The sequence below is a fragment of the Ranitomeya imitator genome, chromosome 5 (genome assembly GCF_032444005.1).
Source record: "Ranitomeya imitator isolate aRanImi1 chromosome 5, aRanImi1.pri, whole genome shotgun sequence".
NCBI lineage: Eukaryota > Metazoa > Chordata > Amphibia > Anura > Dendrobatidae > Ranitomeya > Ranitomeya imitator.
This window is the reverse complement of record NC_091286.1, coordinates 149,125,317-149,149,180: the sequence shown is the minus strand read 5'-3', so window position 1 is coordinate 149,149,180 and position 23,864 is coordinate 149,125,317. Positions and strand designations below refer to the sequence as shown.

Below are 23,864 nucleotides of genomic sequence, written 5' to 3'. Positions count from 1 at the left end.
GAAGTTAAAAGAACTTAGAAAGAGTTAGAACAGAGATTTTACAAGCAAATTGGAATGACTTACCTCGTCAGAGTCCAGCAATACTGGAAGCGCTCTGAAAAAAAACAAAGTGAATACACTGAGTATTTAAAGGGAATTTCAAACTGAAAAGAGAATACTGGGATGAAAATATTAAGAGTGTGAAGAATAAGGGAAACAAATACAAACTGGATGGCATTTAATTCAGAGCAGAGCCATGTTCTGACAGCTCTCAGCAGACTGGGCATTATCTAGGAGATCACTATGTAAAGGAAGTAAAGACTCCGCACCCCCCTATGGGTGACACGAGCTGACAATCTCACATTTCCCAGAATGCATGGGCCTCATGTAGGAGATCACTACGTAAGGGAAGTATAGACAAAACTCCCCCATCTTTTTATTGTGAAGCAAACAACATATAGGACAAAATAACTAAAACTTCAGTGTGCATAACCATCACCCCTCTAAAGTCAGTACTTTGTAGAGCCTCCTTTTGCAGCAATTACAACTGCAAGTCATTTTAGATAAGCCTCTATGGGCTTTCCACATCTTGCCACTGGGATATTTGCCCATTCCTCAAAACTGCTCCAGCTCCAAGTTAGATTGATTGCTGTTCACAAGAGGAAACCTTCACGTCTGATCACAGATACCCAATTGGATTAAGGTCTGGGCTTTGACTCAGCCACTCCAAAACATTTCCTCTTAAACCACTGGAGTGTTGCTTCAGCAGTAAGCTTTGGGTCATTGTTTTGTTGGAAGATGAAGCTCTGTCTCAGTCTCAAATCACTGACAGTCCGACACAGGCTTTTCTCAAGAATATCCCTGTATTTCACACCATCCATCTTCCCCCTCGAGTTGGGACTATTTTCACTGTCCTTGCTGCAGGAAAACATTCCCACTGCATGATGCTGCCACCACATTTCGCTGTGGGAATGGTGTTCTTGGTGATGAGCAGTGTTGGTTTGGCACCAGACATAGGGTTTACCTTAGTGGCCAAAAAGTTCAATTTTGGTTTCATCTGACCACATCACTATCCTCCATCCTTTTGGGGAGTCTCCCATGACTTTTGGCAAACTGAAAAAAAGCCTTACAATTTTTGTAAGTAAAGGCTTTTTTTCTGCCCACTCTTCCAGAAAGGTCAACTCTATGGAGTGTATGACTTATTGTGATCGTACAGACAAATACTCCAGTCTCTGCTTTGGAACTCTGCAGCTCCTTCAGGGTTACCTTTGGTCTCTGTGCTACCTCTCTGATTAATGCCCTCCTTGCCCGGGCTGAGAGTTATGGTAGCCGGCCCTCTCTTGTCAGGTTTGTTGTGGCACCATGTTCTTTCCATTTGATGATAATATATTTGATGATGCTGCAGTGGGATCATCAGAGATTGGGATATTATTTTTCTTTATCACCCAACCTTAACTTGTACTTCTAAACTTTGTCCCTGACTTGTTTAGAGATCTCCTTGGCCTTCATGGTGTTGTTTGGTTAGTGATGCCTCTTACTTAATTTTTTTCAGCCTCTGTGGCCTATCAGAAAATGTGTGTATATAGTGACAGACCATGTGACACTTAGATTGACACAGGGGGACTTCCTTTCTTGAAGCATGTGACTTATGAACGCAATTGCTTGCACCAGAAATTTTTAGAGACATCATTGAAAAAGGGGTGAATACATATGCACATGCCCATTCTTAGTTATGTGATCCCATAAATTTAATTTAAGCCTATGTTTTTTTCACTTCACTAACGTAGACTATTTAGTGCTGATGCATCACATACAAATCGGATTACAAAAATATTTAAACACAGGTTGTCATGTAACAAAACAGATGAAAAAAAAGCAAAGGGGTAAATATTTTTGCAAGCCATTGTATACTTGAAAATGGCATAATTTCTTCACTAAGCAAAATTAGTTTTTTTTGTTCCTGAAACTATAATATCCTTTTAAGAAAAGACTACTCATTCCAATGTAACTTAAAGGTGTATTCCCAAGTTGTAAGGAGATGCGTGACAATTCAGGACTGTGAGCAGGGAGATGCCACTGGGGAACCGCCTGTCTGACTAGTCGCCCGTGCAGCTCAGTCCGTGGTAGTTATTAAAAGTTATTCCCTGCAACGCCGAAAAGTTTCAAAGTAAAACATACATGGATTGCGCATTTATCAGCTGTCAGGTTCACTTTAAGGTTCATTTTACACATTCAACAGTCACCAGGTACAGACCTCGATGTCAGGAGACTCAAGGAAAGTGGTCGACCAGTGAATGTCGGGTGTGTGAAATCGGCCTTAGGAAAATGTTAATAGTATGATACATCAGAGAACAAATACAATATTTAAATCATAATTACATGTCCGCAAAAGAAGATGGGATGTTTTCTTCTACCCACTTTAGGTCTTCATCCTAAACAAGAAGATAAGGGAATTAAGGGAGTGCACTTAACACGAACTATCACTTATAAGAAGGTGAAGGTCTGACTGTTGGGACCCCACCAAATTGGTAGAATGTGGAACTTTTATCACGTGTCCAACAGCAAATCTATCTATTCTTTATGTAAGGTTCTCAGTCTCTGTCATATCCGCTGTTATTTTCTGTTATTAAAACCTAGTTTTTTCTGTCGGCCATTTTGCTTTCTGTCCTGCTGCAGCTACCATGCCCTCAGTCAGTATGGAGTTTATATGTTTCCGCCCTGTTCTCTGCCACTTGCCTTTTTAAAAGGAGGGTGGCGCGATTTTAAGTTTTGTATTAATAATTATTGATTATACAATCTATTTTTAATATAAAATTAAATTAACTACTATAATAGTTATTTATTTATTGACTTTTATGTTTGCCACTGGGAGCTGCCATTTTCACTCCATGGGAGTAATAGTCCCATCAGCCACCGCCTGCTCTTTTATCACTTAAATGTAACTCTCATTATGTAAATGTAACTCTCATCATTCTCCCCTGCTCACGCTGATCGCCGGCAGAGCAGGGGGAGAATGATGAGAGCAGTGTTCAGCATCCGGCGCCGGGGAACAGAGCATACTGCAACGCTTCTTCCCTGTCGATCGTCCGTGTGGTACTGATGCGGCACGTATTATTTCACACACAGAGTGACATCTCCTGTACTGGAAATATCAGGACGTGTGAAAGATCTTATAGCCTTTTTTTACGTTTTGCTGCTGTCACACACTAAAAGACGCTTTTTATTGCAAAAAATAGTTTTTGCATTGCCACATTTTGAAAGCTGTACTTTTTCCATATTTTGGCCCACACAGTTATATGGGGGTCTTCTTTTTTGCGGGATGAGTTGACGTTTTTATTGGTACCATGTTCGGGCACATGACATTTTTTGATCGCTTTTTATTCTGATTTTTGGGAGGCAGAATGAACAAAAACCAGCAATTCATGAATTTCTTTTGGGTGGGGGTTTATACAGTTCTACATGTGGTACAATTGATAAAGCAGTTTTATTCTTTGGGTCAGTATGATTACAGCGATACCTCATTTATATCGCTTTTTATATTTTGGTGCTTTTATACGATAAAAACTTTTATAGAAAAAAAAATTATTTTTGCATCACTTTATTCTGAGAGCTATAACTTTTACTTATCCGCTGATGAAGCTGTATTGCGGCTTGTTTTTCGCGGGACAAAGTGAAGTTTTCAGCGGTACCACGTTTATCTATCTTTATGATCGTGTGTTATTACACTTTGTTCGGCAGTATGATGATAAAGCATTGTTTTTTGCCTTTTTTTATTTTTTACGGTGTTCACTAAAGGGGTTAACTAGTGGGACAGTTTTATAGGTCGGGTCGTTCCAGACGCAGCGATACCAAATGTGTACTTTTATTGTTTAGATTTTTTTTTTTCAAATATTTATTTAGTGGTAGAATGTATATTGATTCTTTTATATATACTTTTACAATGATTTAAAAACTTTTTTTTTTTTTTACTTTTTTCTAACTTTTTTGCTTTGTCCCATTATGGGACAATCATTTTTTGCAGGCCGATCGCTTCTATAGTATACAGATAAAGCAGCATCTGCATGCGAAGGAAGCTGTCAGCGTTGCACTGATAGGAAGACTTGCTGATCATGCACTGAAGGTTTCTCAGTCTGGTGACCCGGATGTCGGACATATTTTGGCTAAAGGTTGTGCAACCAAGTATTAGGCTGAGGGTGCCAATACAATACAAATTAAATGAAGATAATAATACCAAAGAATTGTGATTGCAATCATTTTCAGGAAGAAACTAAGTATTATCTGACAGAATTGCAGGGGTGTCAATACTTTCGGCCACAACTGTAGCCCTACACTTCATCTGAATCCCATCTTCCACTACCTCCTCAAAAGAGTCCAGATGGAGGCCAACAGCCGCGCTTGCCTTCTTCATAAGGTTGTTGAGCTTATTAGCGTCAGATACTCGCACACTACTGCCCCATCATATGATAGCAAAAAAGATGGCGCTTGCCACAACGGACTGGTAAAACATTTCCAGCATTTTATTGCACACAATGAACGACCTGAGCTTCTGCAAGTTTGAGAATCTTCAATTGAAGATTTAGCCAATGAAATTCAGCAACAAAGTCACTAATGGGCAGGTTAAAGAATTCCCCCTCCTCCTCACTTATCTTCGTTCACGGCACCCCACACAAGTGACCAACAAAAGAAACCGACTGACGGATGAGCAAAGAAGGCACTAAGCAGGTAAGTTAAATAATTTGTTTTTGGTTTATTAAATACAGTTATATAGTACAATTTTACATTTTTGTTAAACTATAAATATGGCGAAATTATGTTTTTTTTTCTCGAAGGGACACACCACCCTAATTATGCTTGTTTGATTTTTGGCGAATTTTTGACTCACCACATTCAAAAAATTGCCCATCACTGTCCCAATGTGTATGGCCATGTTATAACGTCAAGTGCTAAGCTCAGACTTCTGCATTTTGGAAATGATCCTACATGTTTTAAACTAAATTACTCTCAGCCAATAGATGTCAGATTTTAAATAACAGAGCTGGGAAACCCATCAGGATAACCAGTATCTCTAAAATACTACTGCCATCTTGTATAAATTACATAATTTTTCACACTCACTTTCATAATAAACTGTCAAAAATGTCAGTCTATGGAAGCATCTTTAGAAGCAAAACCAATGACATACCTCCATTTTACATGCAGATTTCAAAAAGAAAGGGAGTACTCACAGCACTTGTAGCAGTATTCTTGGCTGTTCCATTGGGCTCAGGCTTTGTTCCCCTAAGCTTCATGCCTTCAGGTACAGAGAACACAATAGGAAAGTTATTAACCCTGCAGACAGGAGCAGTAGTGACTAATGTAGCAGAACATTGTTACTCACCTAAGTGATCTGTCACAATGAATTCTTCTACTTCATCATCTGAATCATCCATGAGAGGGGTGAATGCATACCTAATAAATGAGGGCAGAGAATTCTATCAGCCTAAACAACAATTGTGCTTAACCCCTTAAAAACAGTGCCAATTTTGACATTAACCCCTTCACGACCTTGCCCTTTTCCGTTTTTTTTGCGTTCTCGTTTTTCCCTCCCCTCTTTCACAGAGCCATAACTTTTTTATTTTTCGCCAATTTGGCCATGTGAGGGCTTGTTTTTTGCAGGACCAGATGCACTTTTGACCGACATCCTTGGTTTTAGCATGTTGTGTACTAGAAAACAAGGAAAAAAATTCCAAGTGTGGTGAAATTGCAAAAAAAGTGCAATCCCACACTTGTTTTTAGTTTGGCTTTTTTGCTAGGTTCACTAAATGCTAACGCTGACCTGCGATTATAATTCTCCAGGTCATTACGAGTTCATAGACCCCAAACATGTCTAGGTTACGTTTCATCTAACTGGTAAAAAAAAAAAAAAAATGGTGCCATTTTCTGATACCCGTAGCGTCTCCATTTTCCGGGATCTGTGGTCGGGTGAGAGCTTATTTTTTGCGTGCCGAGCTGACGTTTTTAATTATACCATTTTGGTGCAGATACATTCTTTTAATCGCCCGTTATTGCATTTTAATGCAATGTCGCGGCGACCAAAAAAAGGAATTCTGGCGTTTCGAATTGTTTTCTCGCTACGCTGTTTAGCGATCAGGTTAATCCTTTTTTTTAATTGATAGATCAGGCGATTCTGAACGCGGCGATACCAAATATGTGTATGTTTGATTTTTTTTTATTGTTTTATTGTGAATGCGGCGAAAGGGGGGTGATTTAAACTTAGAATTTTTTTTTTTTTTTCATATTTTTTTAAACTTTTTTTTTTTTTTTACTTTTGCCATGCTTCAATAGCCTCCATGGGAGGCTAGAAGCTGGCACAACTCGATCGGCTCTGCTACATAGGAGCGATCATCAGATTGCTCCTATGTAGCGGAATTCCTGCATTGCTATTAGCACTGACCACAGGGTGGTGCTCACAGCAAACCGGCATCAGTAACCATAGAGGTCTCAAGGATCGCTATGGTTACTATGCAGACGCATCGCTGACCTCCGATCATGTGACGGGGGTCGGCGATGCGTTCATTTCCAGTCCGATTGCCGGAAGCGCCGGTTAAATGCCGCTGTCAGCATTTGACAGTGGCATTTAACTAGTTAATAGCGGCTGGTGAATCGCGATTTCACCCGCCGCTATTGCGGGCACATGTCAGCTGCACCAAACAGCTGACATGTAGCGACTTTGATGTGGGCTCAGTGCTGGAGCCCTACATCAAAGCTGGGTAGCCGACCTCCACAGTAATAGTACGGCAGAGGTCGTGAAGGGGTTAATGACCAAGCCAAATCTTACAAATCTGACCAGTGTCACATTCTATAGTAATAACTCTGGAACGCTTCAACGGATCCCACAGACTCAGATTGTTTTGTGTGACATATCGTACTTACTGATAGTGCTAATTTGCATTTATTTGTTAAAAAAAAAAAAGAGACATTTGGTGAAAAATTGCAATTTTCAGAATTTTAATTCTTATGTCCTTAGAGCGTGTGTCACACAAAATATTTAATAAACAACATTTCCCACATGTCTCCTTTACATCAGCACAAATTTTGAAACTATTTTTTCTTGGTTAGGAAGTTAGAAGGACTTAAAGTTGACCAGCACCTCCTCATTCTTCCAACAAAATTTGCAAACCCTCTTTTTTTTTTTTTTTTTTTTTTAGGGACCACATCACATTTGAAGTGAATCTGTATGACAAAGTACCCAAAAGTGACACCATTCTAAAATTAAACCCCTCAAGGTGCTTCTTGGCAGAGAACGCAGGTCAGAATCTGCTCCTTTTTTAGGTCTGTGCACACGTTGCAGATTTTTGTGCGGATTTCTTCCTTTTTTTACCCCTGCAGATTTCTATTATGGAATGGGTGCAGAAATGCAGCAGATCTGCAAAAAGAAGTGATATGGTCCTTTTTTGAATCTGCTGCATTTTCCGTGCAGATTTTTCCACGCCATTAGCACAGCTTTTTTTTTTGCCATTGATTTACATTGTACTGTAAGGGTATGTGCACACGTTGCGGATTCGTATGTGGATTTTTCCGTGCAGATTCTGAAAAAACGGTTTTTGTGCAGATTTCACATGCGTTTTCACACCTGTGGATTCCAATTTTGGAGCAGGTGTAAAACGCTGCGGAATCCGCACAAAGAATTGACATGCTGCAGAAAATAAAACGCAGTGTTTCCGCAGCATGTGCACTGCGGATTTGGTTTTCCATAGGTTTACATGGTATTGTAAACCACATGGAAAACTGCTGCGAATCCGTAGGGCCAAATCCGCTGTGGTTCCGCAGCCAAATCCGCAACGTGTGCACAGACCATAAATCACTTGCGGATCTGCGTTTCTGAGCGGAAATAAATGCTGCAGATCTGCAGGAAATCTGCAACGTGGGCAAATACCCTTACAAACAGCATTAAACTATTAAAAATGTCTCCAAGCTTGTGAACAGACTGAATTATTAATAAGATTAAAATATAAAACTAATATTTATAATATATATTACACATACATATGTAAGTATGCCTGTTTATATAATAGTTTCTGATCACTGTGTCTAGTCTTACATCCATATTCATTGTAGCTATCTTTACAATGTTACATGTACTGCTATGTTGCCAGTGCCCTGTTTTTGTCTTATGTTTTTGGTTTATTAAAACGCTATTTATGTACACCTAATAAAAACTATATATTTTAGCTAAAAGAACTCCTTTGTTTTGGTGTGAGCTTCTTGTGGAGTAGCTAAGGATTACTACTAAAACAGTTATGAGCCTATTTTCAGATTTAATGGCTGAATCTGCAATTTGTGTACTGTGTACGCAGTGGAATTGTATTTTTGAATATACAAATCTTTTTGTAGCCTCGTCATAGAAATGTTCTAGACTCTTCATAAAAAAAAGTAGCAGGGAGCAGCAAAGTAGTTAAAATGGACACAGCTTGTACAGTACTTGGAAATGTACCTTTGGTTGTTTGCAGATGGCCCCCACAGAAACATAATAACCAATAACACAACAGAGAACAGGAACCTCCAGAAAGCGTCATCCACCCAGAGCTCCATCCAGTCCTGTAACAGATATTAAGGGGGACATTGGAATCACAAAAGGAAGACAACTAGAAGGAGCCTATTTATGCCTAACTGTGTGTGTGTGTGTGTATATATATATATATATACACACACACACACTATATATATATATATATATTATATATAAAATGGGAGATAATGTCTTGCTTAAGTTTCAAATACACCTCCTTAGGCTGTGCGTCCACGATCCAGAACAGCAGCGCTGTGGAGGCAGCGCATGTTCGCTGCATCCAAGGCGCTGCCGTTTTGATTAACCGGTCCAACACATTCTAATGGTAAAATTATCATGCTGCGGTCTGGAGAGACGTGCCACATGTTCGTCTCCACGGGTGTCTGTGCACGCATAGTGGGCATGGGATTTCTTGAAATCCCATCCACTCTGCTGCAACAGCTGGATGCTGCGGGTTGGATGCGTTTACTGATTGTGGGAACATAGCTAGCGGTCAGCCAACAGCCATGTTTCCCGACCTCCACATAAACATGAATGTTCGGTTTGCTCTAGTGTGCATGTACCTTCAATGGGGACAGTGGAGTAATTTGCACCCAGACACCACTGGCAGTGGTTATTAACCACAAGCACAAAACATTAGATGTAATGATCCAACATAGTATTATTGTATAAATGTAAAGCTTCCTTCTAAAACATCCAAAATTAACTAATACAATTTACTGCGTTAGCTAGAGAGTTCGGCATTAATATGTATCCGTGTTATACTTACAGATGGACAATCTGCCAATCGGAACTTTGTAGTAGTCCAAGCCATGAATACTACAGAAGCTTTGGGAAAAGACAATACAAATTAGGAAAGGAAAACCTTTTAAAACCACAAAAAAAGGGAACTTAAGAAAACTTACCCAATATAGCAAAAATCAAAGTGTTGGTAAAGTGTCTGTATAACGAATATTTCACTACATTCTTTCTTAACTTTAGTATCTTCATTGTTTGTGCCAAACTTACAAATATGTATATATGGGCTAAGGAAAGCAGATCAGTGACAACCAAGACCAGAAATATACAAAAAAGGAACATAATGCAACATACAAACGGATTTAAAAGAAAAAAATCATAATTCAAGCAGATGGACTGCAGCATAACATCAACTCAGCTCAGAAATTCAGATAGTATTACATTATACTAGAAATTTTTGCATGTGCTACTACCTAGCATATTACAAAAGGATGTCAAACTTTTCTCAAGATTAACAAAGATGAGGGTAATTTCTGGTGTGAAAAGGTTTTAAAATAAACTGCAGAAAATTGTTTGTATTTTTAGGGGGTAGGCGGGGAGGTTATAAAAAAACTTAAAAGGGAGATCTACAATTCAAACACTAAGAGCATGTCCTTCTCCTAAGTCATTTGAGAAGACCTCTCGGGATACCGGTGAACCTTCGATTGGCACTGGGTGAGACCTTTTCTTTTCTTGACCCTTATAACCGAATCTGAATAATACGCGAATTGTTTAGTTGACAAGTTATAAGCTTACTTTTGCTAAAGCTAGAAGCATTTGTGGGTTCTGTGACCTTGTCACTAGCAATCTGGAAACTCTAGACACCCTGATTTGTCTTATGAGTTTTAGAATGTGTCTTATATATGGTTATATTGTGTTTGTATGATTTTAATAGAAACAATTAAATGTTAAGTTTTAGTCTCCCAAGCATTCTCACAAGCACAGGCCTTTTTAACACAGGACGGCCCACCACCAAGAACGATGATCTCTTGTGATGCAAAAAGACACCATTTTACCCAACGAAAGAGCGCTTTGCTCATTCATTGAATAATTGGCAGTTAGTTTACACTTTTTAAGAATGCTTGTAATGATAATCTTTCATGGTAAATGCATCTGTAAGGGCCAGCACTTAAGTAATTTTCCAGCGATAAGAAAACATCATTTTTAAATACAGTAATTTGTAGATTTCATAAATTTACACAATGAATAGTAAGCACATTTATCTAATAAGATCACATTGTCTGAAAGCACACCAAAGCCCATCAAGAAACAGTACGCGTGTTCCTTCTTCCTAAAGTGGTAGGAGTTTGAATAGTAAAGGATATCCACCAGCACAACATGGAGTCCAGGAGAGCTAGTGGGATACTTGCCAGCAATACCAATTCGGATTCTTTTGCCTGGAATAAAAAAAAAAAAAAAACATTCATTATATTACAATTACATGCAGAAAAAGCAGACATGAGATTTGTCCTGAGAAATCAATAATATTCTTTTTATTTGGAGGATTTTTTAACAATATTTGGGAAGGCGATTATAGTTATAGTCCATAAGGTGAGTAATAAAACATAACAGTGATCTAAAATTTGTTCAATTAAACAAGTAAGAAGATTTTTTTTCCAAGAAGAATCAAGAGAGAAAAAAAAAAGGTTCGTGCTAGAGGAGGGATTGGTCTAGTAAATTTGCAACAATAAGAGCGCCTAAGGGAGAATTCCCATTGTGAGACTTTTCCATTGCTGCCCAGCTGGTGTTGGCTTCATCTATAGGCCATTTCCTGCTCTGCATTATATTCGCTTCAGAGTTGGGAGACCAATGCCTCCATTTCTTTTGTTCTTATATAGTAATGATTTGGCTACTCTTGGTGATTTTTTATTCCAAATAAATGTTTACATTTGCTATTATGGAAGTTCTTAATCCATATATCTGGAATATGAATTGGAACAGTTCTAAAGATATAGTGAAGTTTTGGTAATTTGCTGTGCAAATTAATTGGGACAAATCATTTTTTAAGTAAAATCGTAAGTTGGTTACCAGTCAGTGATTCAAACCAGTTTTAATATAATTAATAAATCTTCGTCAACTAGCCAGTGGAAAAAGGTAATTTTCAGAATTAGTATGTAGCAGTGCATTATAACATTTTATTATTAAATATTCAAAAATGTGTTTTTTTGCTTTGTCCCAATTAATTTGCACAGCACTGTATAAGAATCTTACCAAGCCATGAGGTATTTGTTTTATCAAAATTCTCAATATTTTTTTTTAATCTGTTTTTTTGTAGGAGATTCAGATTTACATCTATTACCTTATGTAAAGAATTGGTAATTATAATTCCTAAGTATGGGATATGCTGTTTTTCCCAGTTATAGGGAAATTCAATGAATTGGTAGGGTCAGTGGTAAAGATTAGGGCGTCATCCACGAATAGACTTATTTCATGGTGCCTAAAGTTAAATGGTATTTCCTTTATTAAGTAACTTGTTCTAATGATTTCGGCAAAAGGTTCCATGATTAGGTCGAATAAGAGTGGGGATCATGGGCAACCTTGCCGCATTCCGTTGTAGATAGAAAATGAGTTAGATGATATATTATTCTCATGGACTTTTGTAGAGGGACAAGAGTATAAGCCCATTATAGATTTCAAGATTTGTCCATGAATTCCGTTTGTTTTTTTTTGTTTTTTTGTTTTGTTTTTTTTAGAGTGACTGCCATATAATCCCAATTAATGCAATCAAATTCTTTTTCGGCATCAAGAGAGTAATATAGAAAGAATTTTTTGCTTTTCTACATGCAAAATGAAATTTAGTACTCTTCTTGTGCTGTCAGAGGCTTGCCTCCCTTTAATGAATCCAACTTGGTCTGAATGTATTAAGAAGGGCATCATTTTGAGTAACCTTTCTGAGATTATTTTGGCTTAAATCTTGATGTCAAATTTAAGAGGGATATAGGCCTGTAACTTGGGATTACCTCTGGATCATTATTCGATTTTGGAATAACCACTACAGTGGCCTGTAAGGATTCCTTTGGAAATTTACCTTCATTGATTGCTGTAATAAACATACACGTTAGAGGATCTAAAAGATGGTGACTGAAAATGTTATAATATTCATTAGGTAGACCATCTGGTCCAGGTGATTTACTTTCCTTTAATGTTTTTATAGCTTTGTCAGTTTCGTGTGTTCAAATCGGGATGTTTAGCAATGATAATTGATCTGTATTTAGTTTCTAGAAAGAAATTTGTTTATTTCTATAGTTTTTGGTTGAATTGCATCTCTATCATCCTGTAAATTATGTAAGGCAGAGTACAACCCCGCAAATTGTTCAGCAATTTCTTGCGGATGTGTATATTTGTCCTGAGAAATCAATGCAGTAATGAGAGTAGAATGCAGATATCTGTCAATAGAAAAATAAAGGTCAACTGCAGATGTCATGGCTTTAAACCAAGGTATTTGCTGAAGACCCCAATCACATTAAAGTTGGTTAAACTCGCTGATCGGCTGATGTCTACTAGGGCCTCCAGAGTCTTCCCCATCAATGATGCCAGGCAGAGAAGGATCAGGCAGTTGGACTTTAAATCCTTTTGTTTTCAGGCAAGCCCAGCCATTGCCATTGCTGTCCGGCAGCAGCTTTCACCATTCTCTTTGTTGAGAAAACAAGCATGCTTGGCCACGTTGCGCATCCATGTGTAAGAGGGAGCATTGAGAGATAGAGGTCAGTCGATCTTTCGCTTGGCAGACAAACATATCATGCATATGGTCAGCTTAACACTAATCAGTGCTGAAAATGGAGTGTTACCAAAAAGGCTCGGATATTGTGCAAACAGCAGAAGATGATTGGTGAAAGCAACCCTCAAAATCTATAAACATTATCAAAAGAAAGACATTTTACCCCAATGACTCTCATTACTCCTTCAACAGTAGCGAATACCAAGTACAGGACGCCCATACCAACCACACGATGCATGACGGCACCTAATCGAGGCCTGCCCAAGGAAACAAGAACAGATGACAATTTAATATACAATCAATTGGAGACGTATTTATTTCAATATTACCAATATTGTAATATTTGCCGATGTTATGAAGTGTTAAATAGGCTGCCTGCCCATTATTTTTTCTTCCATTTCTGCTATGCTCCTGGTGTGAACTCTGAACACAACAAACTCTTACCAAAAGGGAAAAGGACTTTCCCAATATTGAGTAAAAATGCAGGATTTATTTCATGCACTTGACAGCATCATTTTCATAAAGGGTTCAATGTTCATGTCACATATACTTCTGGTCTAACCCTAGTGCATTGTAAGCCACCCTACCAATGGTTATGACTCTTACTCACGAGGATGATGAGAGGACCTTATCGCAAACTGCTAAACAAGTCTCAAATAATACGTATAAAATGATGTCTAGACTTCAAGACCTGAATTAGGAGGTGGTTTTTTAAAAAGTGGAAAATAAAAATGGTAGGGCAGATGGATCACATTGCAATAGGAAAGAGTTTGTCTACAGTTCTCCCACTTTGCGCACCCACAAGAGTCGAAGACCTCCTTCTAGGAATCATTATAAGATGTCCCATTCTTCCAGCATAATGAAGTATTTTTGATCCGTACAAACATATAAATTGTGCACAAACAGATAAATGGCCCAAAGAAAACCAACAGAATATGGGATATACGGTAGAAACTTAAATACAAGTTGTTAGAGAACATTAAAAACTTTTTTTTTTAATGTGATGAACATATGTTTAAGTAAAGAGATTCTCCAGTCTTTGTCTTTTTCTCAAAAAAAAGTGTGAATTTTGTCTGATTGTTGGTTGGAGGTAAAGGAACTGAATTTATTATGGGTACAAACACATTAAGGACATGAAAAATGCAAACATCCAGATTGCAAAGTTAGAAGCTTTTGCTCCAAAAACACCAATGCCAAAATATAACCTGTGGCTATGAGACCTAATACACCCACACAGTCAGTACGTTGCCTCAATACTGGAAGGTCAGAAAGTGATATTGGCTTTTAATAAGTAATCAATGTTTTTTCTAATGTACACCATATGTATTCCATCAGAATAAAAATAAAAACTAAGGAAACCATAGGCCCCATAGATCCTAAAAGTGTTGTATTAGGAGTCTATAAACCACAAAGCATGGACAGAGAGATATCACGATAGTGTAGTCTTAAAGTAATACATGCAGAAGGCCTTAAAAAAAAATCACTTACTTTACTATACCATATCCCAAGCTGACAATGGTGACTAATAACCGAGCCAGTGTTCTTTTAACAGCAGATACCAACTCTGCAAATACCAGCAGACCAGTAGCTACAAAGAGGGAAATAAATAGCAATTAAACATGTGCTTGTGAAATTTTAATGTCTGGAATATTTCTAGGAAAATAACTTACAGGACACTCCGATGCTATTTATATTCTGATATTCAGCATAAAACATGGCTTTTTCCAGCATTCCTAGGAAAATGAGAGCTGCGATCCAAAACTGGATCCTTAACAAGTCCTTCCAATAGCAGGCCGACCAGATGAACCACATCAGTCCAAGCACAATGTACATAATGCACATCACCATGTAGAACTGCAAAGATAGAAGGAATTCACGTGGTGATATCCTGTCGTGTCAGTCATGTATTCATGCAATTACACAGTCGTGAATTATGTGTTTGTGGTTATATCCCATCGGATGAAAGTGTGAAAATAAATATAAAAAAAAAAATATATAAAATAATTTTATTTTTTTATTATTTTCACTTTTTCATCATTTCATCTGTTTTTATACTTATTCATTGTTCTTTTTCAGTTTTTGCATTAGAGAATCCCCTTTATTTTTCCATCAATTTTCCATTTTTTTTCAGTTTTCTACTTCCCCTTTATTTTTATTTTGAAAAATGTTTAATTAAAAAAAAAAAAAAATCATTCATTTAATTTCATCCCTATTTTTATTCTTATTGCATTGTCTGGATCATTGTTCTACCATAGCTTTTCCTTTAGTTTCACCGCCACTTCATTTTTGACATTCATTTTCTCTTCTATATACCTTGTTCCTTTTTTCCATAAATATCTCACATTGTTAACCGTGGGGGGCTACCTTATTCTCCCCCTTTTTTATTTTGATTGAAAGTTACAGTGTTTGTTATTTATGGTACTTTTGCCACTGTTACTTTTGTATTATTATCTGTGAATTATTGTCAGCTCTGTTTTGTACAAGACACTGATGATTGTTGTTTTGACTTTTAGAGACTTTGAGAAAGACCCGGGCTCGGGTCAAAACGTTAAGAAATCGCTTGTAAAGAGATTTTTTGCCTTTTCCTTCACTATATTGTTATTTACCACTGTGGTGAACTGCTGTGCAGAAGAATAAAAATGTATACCTAGAAATATCTCCCATGAGTGCTGCTGTTAACCATATACTCTCAATCAAGTATAGCTGGGCAGGAAGATGCTAGCCGGGCACTTCATCGGACTATCAAGTCCCTTTTGGCAAGCTGGCATTTTAAGCTATGTTTTCTTTAAACACCGCAAAATAATGAATCAACTGTCAGTTTCCCTATTGGAACACTATAAGTGTGTCTATAAGCAGAGACTACAATTATTATTTACTTACAATCATCAACGGCCATTCTGAGGCAGAGATGTACCCATGAGGGCCTTCCATTGAGGTAGACACTGTCAGGGAAGAAACAGAAGGCTTGTGTATTCTCACATCATACAGCTTTGGGGTCCCATATTTACACGGCACTGGAATCAGCACCACTGCATTCGAATTGCAAATACAGGGTTTAAAGGTAAAGTGCCAAAGGCTGAAACACAGAATTCAGGGATGTGTCACTTGTTAAAGTGAGTTCTGTTTACTAACGGTGAAAGGATTAATCACAAAAAGATTAACATTGCTAAACTACAACAGTTCGGCCTACTCCCCCTGCGATAAGCACATCATTGCCTATGTACATGGAGAGCCTGGTGGTAGTGGTGGTGGGGGGGGGGGGTTAGCGTTCTCAGTTCTACCTCATTACAAATCTGAAAGCTCTGATTGTGTCAAACAGCTGCACCCAGTAAACTAAGTGACACATCATTGAATTCAGGGTCCCTTTGCCTTCAGTACACTGCTCTTAGATGAGCTAGCAAAAATGTGCTGATAGATCCCCTTTAATTACCAGAAAGCAGTGGTAGGATAGAAAAGCTAAGAAATTAAACTGCATATTAATAACAAATTAAAGCTATTAAGTTATGTGCACATATCAAGTATTTGGATGCAACTCTTGGAATCTTTTGGCAGGAAAAATGCAGCACACAATACGCATGTTTTTGATGCGTTTTTACATGCATTTTTCACCTGGATTTTTGTTCAGCAATGATTGCTATTTGTAGCTTATAAAGCTAGTTGAAAAAAAAGAAAAAGAAAGCTTGTATAAAAGATATAGATCGATAGAAGCTAGACAAACAGACAGGTTTCCGGCAGATATATGATTTCACAACCTCAAGACAGATTAGTGCCTTGTGTGTGGAGGTTATTGTACAACTTTCTATTTAACCGAATAAATGAAAAAAAAAAAAAAAACTATGTGGGGTCCCCCCATTCTTTGCCACCAGCAAAGTTAAAGCAGACAGCTGAGACTGGGAAGGTCCTTGGGTATTGGGCCCTTCCCAGCCTAAAAATACCAGCCGTCATCCGATCCAGAATAGGAGCATCATGTGATGATGCCCCAATTCTGGTGCTTTGCAAGGCCCTTCCCAATTGCCCTGATGTGGTGGCAATCGGGATAATGGTGTCCAGGATTGATGTCAGCTGTGAAGTGTCCAAAAGACATAGTTACTTACCGGTAGCTGGATTTCTCAGAGCCCATGACAGCACCAGGGAGAGAGGGGATCTGCCCTTCAGGGACAGGAAATCTACAGATAAAAGGGCAGTACCTCTCCCTCGCATCAGTTGGTTTACAGAGCATATCATACTAATCAGAAAACACCGTGTTTATGCATAAATCACACCTCAAACAGTAAAAGCGTACTCACCCACACTTGACGGGAAGGAATAAACAGGTGCTGTCATGGGTGCTGAGAAATCCCGTTACCGGTAAGTAACTATGTCTTTCTCCTTCCCCCATGACAGCACCACAGAGAGAATAACAGAGAATTGTATCTTAGGGAGCGACCACAGCCTATAGAACCCTTCTCCCAAAGGTTAGGTCAGATGAAGAGGTTAGGACCAGCAGACAGTGCTTGAAAAAGGTAGAAGATGATGATCAAGTGGCAGCCTTACAGATCTGCTCTATTGATACCTCCGACTTTTCTGCCCAGGAAGTTGCCACTGCTCTTGTAGAATGAGCTCTTAGGCCCTCTGGGGCGACATTCCCACTAGATGAGTAGGCCAACGCTATTGCATCTTTTATCCATCTTGCCAAGGTACTTTTGGAGGCGTTGAGTCCCTTTCCTATGCCCAAGAAAGCATATGAACAGAGATCTTTCCTTCATACACCCCTGGGTGGACTCTAGGTACTGAACCAAACATCTTTTTACATCTAAGGTGTGGAATTTTTCTTCCTCCATATTTTTGGGGATAGAACAAAAGGAAGGAAAGGACTACCTCTTGGGACCTGTGGAACCGAGATGCTACCTTGGGCAAGTAAGCAGGATCAGGTTTTAAAATTACCCTATCCTCTAGGATCTTCGTGAAGGGTGGCCCGTATGTCGCTTACTCTCTGGGCTGATGATGGAGCCCCTAGAAGGACCGTTTTAAGGGACAGAACCTTGAGAGGGACCGAATCCAGGGGTTCAAAGGGAGGACCTGTAAGGGTTGATAGGACTAAATTTAGATCCTATGGCGCCAATTTCTGGCTTATAATGGGCCTAGATCTTGCAGAGGCTCTAATAAATCGTGCTATCCATGGATTGCCTGATATGTCTTGATTGTATAAGGCTCCTACAGCTGCTACCTGAACTTTTAAGGTGCTGGTCACCAGGCATCATTCCAACCCCTTTTTCACATAGCTCCCCAAGGAAGCCCACCACACGAAATGTGCATAGGGGCTGTAACAAGTTGACACTGAGGTCCCCACATGGGTAAGCAACTTGTTGGTAGCACTATTTGCGGCACTTTACTTATGGATGATTTTGTGGGTCTGTCTTTTCCCAGCCTGATTAGGGTGTAGAAATTGAGCCCCTGGGTTTATTTCACGTTTTATGACTATATTAGGGATTGTTTCATGGACCAACTAATACTGTATAGATTTGCCACTGTTACATTTTAGATTTGCAGATTCTACCCTGCAATGTGTTTTGTGTGCATGCCTCTAGACACTTGCAGTGCCCAGTATCCCTGTAATTTGTTGTCACCTTTACTCATCTGGTCTATATGTATTATGTATCTCTATTTACTCTCATGATGTGTGTATGCGGTTGATAAACTTCTTTGATATACAGGGTGGGCCATTTATATCGATACACCTAAATAAAATGGGAATGGTTGGTAATATCAACTTCCTGTTTGTGGCACATTAGTATATGGGAGGGGGAAAACGTTTCAAGATGGGTGGTGACCATGGCGGCCATTTTGAATCCAACTTTATTTTTTTCAATGGGAAGAGGGTCATGTGACACATCAAACTTATTGAGAATTTCACAAGAAAAAACAATGGTGTGCTTGGTTTAACATAACCTTATTCTTTCATGAGTTATTTACAAGTTTATGACCACTTCTAAAATGTGTTCAAAGTGCTGCCCATTGTGTTGGATTGTCAATGCAACTCTCTTCTCCCACTCTTGACACACTGATAGCAACACCACAGAAGAAATGCTAACACAAGCTTCGAGTATCCTTGGTTTCAGATGCTGCACATCTCGTATCTTCACAGCATAGACAATTGCCTTACGATACGGGCTGTGCAGCATCTGAAACAACAGATACTGAAAGCCTATGCTAGATGTATCCGGAAGTTCCTCCATGTCACATGACTTCCCTAGCCGCGTAATCAGGGGGCGCTTCGGGGCGTCTCCACGTGTGCGCTGGTAGGACACCCAGAAGCCCTGCACTTGAATATGGTGCTGCAGCTGCACCCTCCCCCCCCTTACCCTGTAAGATCTTTAGTTGCTAGCGGTGGCGGCTTCAGAACACCGCGGCAGGGGCCTTCCCGCTGTATGAACCATCTTCATCCCGATCTTCACCTTTCAGGTACGCCGAACTGAAGGTTCTCCGTCAGGGACAGGAAACCAACTGATGCGAGGGAGAGGTACCGCCCTTTTATTTGTAGGTTTCCTGTCCCTGAAGGGCAGATCCCCTCTCCCCGTGGTGCTGTCATGGGGGAAGGAGTAAACACAGTTGTCATCAAGGTTTTGTACTAGTAATGGAGAGGTGTTTAACAGACACCCCAATTACTAATCCAGTAATAAAAAGGAAACACAAAAAAATCTTTGTTGAAATAAACACTACCCGACACTTTCGCTGGTTCACCACTTTATTTTTCTTAAAAAATTCCCACGTATGTCCGACGAAGTCCTCCTAATCTAACGTACAAAGCCTATGGAGCCTCGTTCTGACACTCTGTAGGATTTGCAAACAGCCACTTCAGGGTTATGCTGCGCTGTAAGTGACCTGGAAGGACAGAAGAGCTGTGAGGTCACTGAGTTACTGACATCACTACTCTTCAGAGTCGCCAGGTCTCGCACAGTGTTACGTAAACCAGAAGTGGCAGTCTGCAAACCTATGGAGCGTCAGGACTTGGCTCCATAGGCGTTGTACAGAGGATTCGATGGACTACGTCAGATCTGCTTTTTTTTATAAATAAAGTGGTGACCAAGGGAAAGTGTATTTCTCTGTGTTTTGTGTGTATGTTATTTTCAGATTTACATATGTGGATTTAGTTTACTACATATGATGTGCGTGGGATTTTGTTTTTAATTAAGTGGTGAACCAAGGAAAGAGTTGGGAAGAGTTTATGTCAAAGCATTTTTTTGTGTGTGTTTCCCTTTATTACTGGGTTAGCACCAGGGCTTGATGTCAGCTTGTTTTTGAACACTTCACAGCGGAATTCAACCGCAAGCACCACTGCCCCGATTGCCAATGCATCAGGGCATACGGAACAGCCAAAGCAAGGCACCAGAACTGGAGCATCTCATGTGATGCTCCATTTCAAGCGTGGATGCAGGCTGGTATTTTTAGGCTGGAAAGAGCTCAATAACTAGGGACCTTCCAAGCCCGATAACATCAGCTGTCTTCTTTACCTTTGCTGGTTACAAAAAATGGGAGGGCAGGGAATGTAATTTTTTTCATTTATTAGATTAACAGAAAGCTGTACAATATCCTCCACATGCAAGATACCAAAGGATGCAATATTATAATATGTCATGGGGTTGTGTTTCCTCTTCCTCCTAGTAACTTTACATCCTTTCTTTTCTTTTTATTGAAACCGCTGCATTTTTTTTGACATTCTGAAGATTTAAACCTGCAAGTCACAAATTAGCAACGTATGCCTGAGACTTCAGACTTCTGATACCTTCAGGTTTTGTGTCAAATCTGCACGGCAAAAATGCAATCTGTGCACAAAGCCTTACAGTATTCAACTCATTAAGCCAACATCAATCTCTCTCGTTCAAATATTTTACACAGTGGGGAAAAAAAGTATTTAGTCAGTCAGAAATAGTGCAAGTTCCGCCACTTAAAAAGATGAGAGGCGTCTGTAATTTACATCATAGGTAGACCTCAACTATGGGAGACAAACTGAGGAAAGAAAATTCAGAAAATCACATTGTCTTTTTTTTTGTTTTTTTTTTATAAATCTGTTTATTGAGTTTCTCAACATAAAACAAAGCAGTCATATAAAAGTAGTTAATTCAACAGTAACTCCCTTCCCTTAAGCCCACCCATAACCCTCCCACCTAACCTCTGTGTGCGCATCTGTAGCCATAAGATTATGGAATTGGTGAATGACCACTTATCCGTTTCAGCAAATACCATTGCGTATTTTCAAATTGGGCTCGTAACCTCTCCCTGATTTCTAGAGGAAGCGAGGGAATAAAAAGAGACCATGTATTCAAAAATTTGCTCGATAACCTCTCCTTATTAGACTGAGCCTCCAACCACTCCATTTTAAACAAAAAATTGACCTCTGTGTGTATAAGAGAGAGCGATGGGGCCATTGGATTCTGCCAATGTTGTAGTATGCTTTTTCTGGTGGCCGAGGCCCAGAACACCAAAGTTGCCTTAATGTGTTTAGGCCAATTCTGATTTGCCTCGTCTATGATGTTAAAGATGGCCCATTGCGGCGTGAGTGTGAAGCTGATCCCACATAGCCTCTGTAGCTCAGAGTGTACATTGACCCATATATCCCGGATCTTTGAGCAGCTCCACAAATGATGGAAAATGTCAGTGTTACGCGCTTTACATTTTGAGCATAAGTACACACCTGAGGGAGACATTCTTGATTGCAAGTAGGGAGTGATATAGGCTCTATGTAGGATTAGAAGGGCCATGTCAGTGTAGCTGCTGTACGTGATAAATTTCTTTTGTGTCATGGTTGCTTCAAGAAAGTCTCCTGCTTGGTAACCTGTAAGATCCCCAGACCACCATGCGACCCCTGTGGTCAAACCTTCCCATGACCATTTCCTTCTTAATACTGAGTAAATAGAGCTTATTGACGTTGGTTGAGACTTCGTGTTTCTAATAAAGCCATCTAGACTAGTCCTCTCTCCCTCTGTCTCCCCTATAGGAAGGCATTTTTGAACTAGACTGCGTGCCTGAAGAAACAAGAAGGGATTGTTGCCAAACGATTAGAATCGGAGCGATGCAGATTCAAAAGAAAATACAGAAAAATTAAGGTCTAGCAGATCTATTGCCTGTCTGCATCCCTGAGTCGCCAATTGAGTGTAAATTAAAGGAGCCTTGCCCCCCAAAAATCTTGGGTTCTTAAGGAATGGTTGAAAAGGGGAAGTCCCAGCACTCAGTCCACATAGTCTCCTGCATCGTCTCCAAGTCAACACCGTCTGCCATAGCGTTGGGTATTCCTGTATTTCCGCCGGAATCTCCTCCCCCCTCATATGTAGTAATGCCGCTAGCGAGATATTTGGGCACATCTGTTGTTCCAAACTCACTTTGGCAAAATGAGAGATACCCCTTATCCAATCTGTGGCGAATCTGAAGTTAGCCGCAAGGTTGTACCTGCCTATGTCTGGAAAATTTACTCCTCCATCTTTTTTTGTCGCCTGCAGTCTAGCAAGGCCAATACGCGTCCTACCTCCCACCCCCCAAATAAATTTCCGAAACCTGGAGTTAAGTAAGCTAAGGTCTGTCTTGGACAACAGAAGGGGCAGGGTCTGAAAGGCATATAGCAGTTTAGGGAACACTATCATTTTAATTAAGTGGCATCTGCCTGAAAATGATAGTGTGAAGTGTTTCCATGAGTGGAGGAGATTGATTATTGAAGATATTAGTGGTTTATAATTGGCTGTGTATAAATTAGACATTTCTGCTGTCAACCAAATCCCCAGATATTTTATAGACCCATGACTCCAATGAAACGGGAACTCTGGATCATGCAGCCTCCCAGTTCTAAAAATTGCCAGGGCCTCTGATTTATTATAATTAACTTTAAAACCCGAACACGAACCAAAATCTTTTAGTATTCTCATAATAGCCGGGATTGCACGGGCAGGATTGGCGATAAATAAAAGAATATCATCCGCAAATGCTGAAAGTTTAACAGAGTTTGTTCCCACCCTAACCCCTTCAAAGGACTTTTCATTCTGCAGTGTTTTCAGGAGCGTGTCCAGTGCCAAATTAAATAGCAGAGGGGACAAAGGGCAACCCTGGCGAGTTCCCCGTTGAATTTCGAATGGTTTAGATAGAATGTTATTCACTGACATCCTGGACATCGGATTTTTATAAATTGTTTTAACTGCTTCACAAAACCAGGGGCCAAAATTACGGATTGCTAGTAGGTCGTGTAAGTAGTCCCATGCCACTCTATCAAAAGCCTTATCGGCATCCAGGCTTACCACGATTGATTTGGTATGTTTTTGTGCTCTACAATAAGATATAGCTCCTATGGCCGTTCTAATATTGTATGTGATAGATTTTCCGTGAACAAATCCTGTTTGTTGTGGTGAGATTAAGTTAGGGATGATCCTTTGAAGTCTGTCAGCCAAAATTTTGGTAAATATTTTAAAGTCGGAGTTAAGTAGGGATATTGGCCTGTATCCTTCCACCTGCATATGGTCTTTGCCCGGCTTTGGCAGTACTATAACTACCGCCTCGTTGAATCGGTCTGGGAGACATCCTCCCCTAACCGCTTCATTGTATAGTTCACAAAGGTGGGGTGCCAAGCTAGGTCCCAGCATCTTGTAATGTTCGTTGCTAAACCCGTCTGGGCCCGGTGCCTTGGAAACCTTGAGATTATTGATAACCTGCAAGATTTCCGTAGTGGATATGGGGGCGTTGATCGCCTCCCTCTCATCCTCAGTTAATGTTGGTGCTAAATGACTTTCGAGGAAGTTTTCTCCTCCTTCTCTCCCCCCAGAATCTGCTTTATATAATTCACTGAAAAAAAGTCTAAATTCTTCCACTATTTCTGCGTCATTA

General features: G+C 39.6%; 1 protein-coding gene across 1 annotated transcript in view; it reads right to left on the bottom strand.

Annotated features, from left to right (window-relative positions):
* TMEM87B (transmembrane protein 87B) overlaps nt 1–23,864 on the bottom strand; it is a 58,335-nt gene that overhangs the window by 4,842 nt on the left and 29,629 nt on the right. Inside the window, exons 8-19 of the mRNA XM_069769215.1 lie at nt 15,903–15,964; nt 14,693–14,876; nt 14,511–14,610; nt 13,186–13,279; nt 10,630–10,701; nt 9,433–9,541; nt 9,297–9,355; nt 8,453–8,556; nt 5,357–5,427; nt 5,205–5,269; nt 2,359–2,411; nt 64–94 (exon numbers count right to left, since the gene is read on the bottom strand). Of these exons, the coding sequence (XP_069625316.1) occupies nt 64–94; nt 2,359–2,411; nt 5,205–5,269; nt 5,357–5,427; nt 8,453–8,556; nt 9,297–9,355; nt 9,433–9,541; nt 10,630–10,701; nt 13,186–13,279; nt 14,511–14,610; nt 14,693–14,876; nt 15,903–15,964 (1,004 nt within the window). The remainder of the gene's footprint in view (nt 1–63; nt 95–2,358; nt 2,412–5,204; nt 5,270–5,356; nt 5,428–8,452; nt 8,557–9,296; nt 9,356–9,432; nt 9,542–10,629; nt 10,702–13,185; nt 13,280–14,510; nt 14,611–14,692; nt 14,877–15,902; nt 15,965–23,864) is intronic.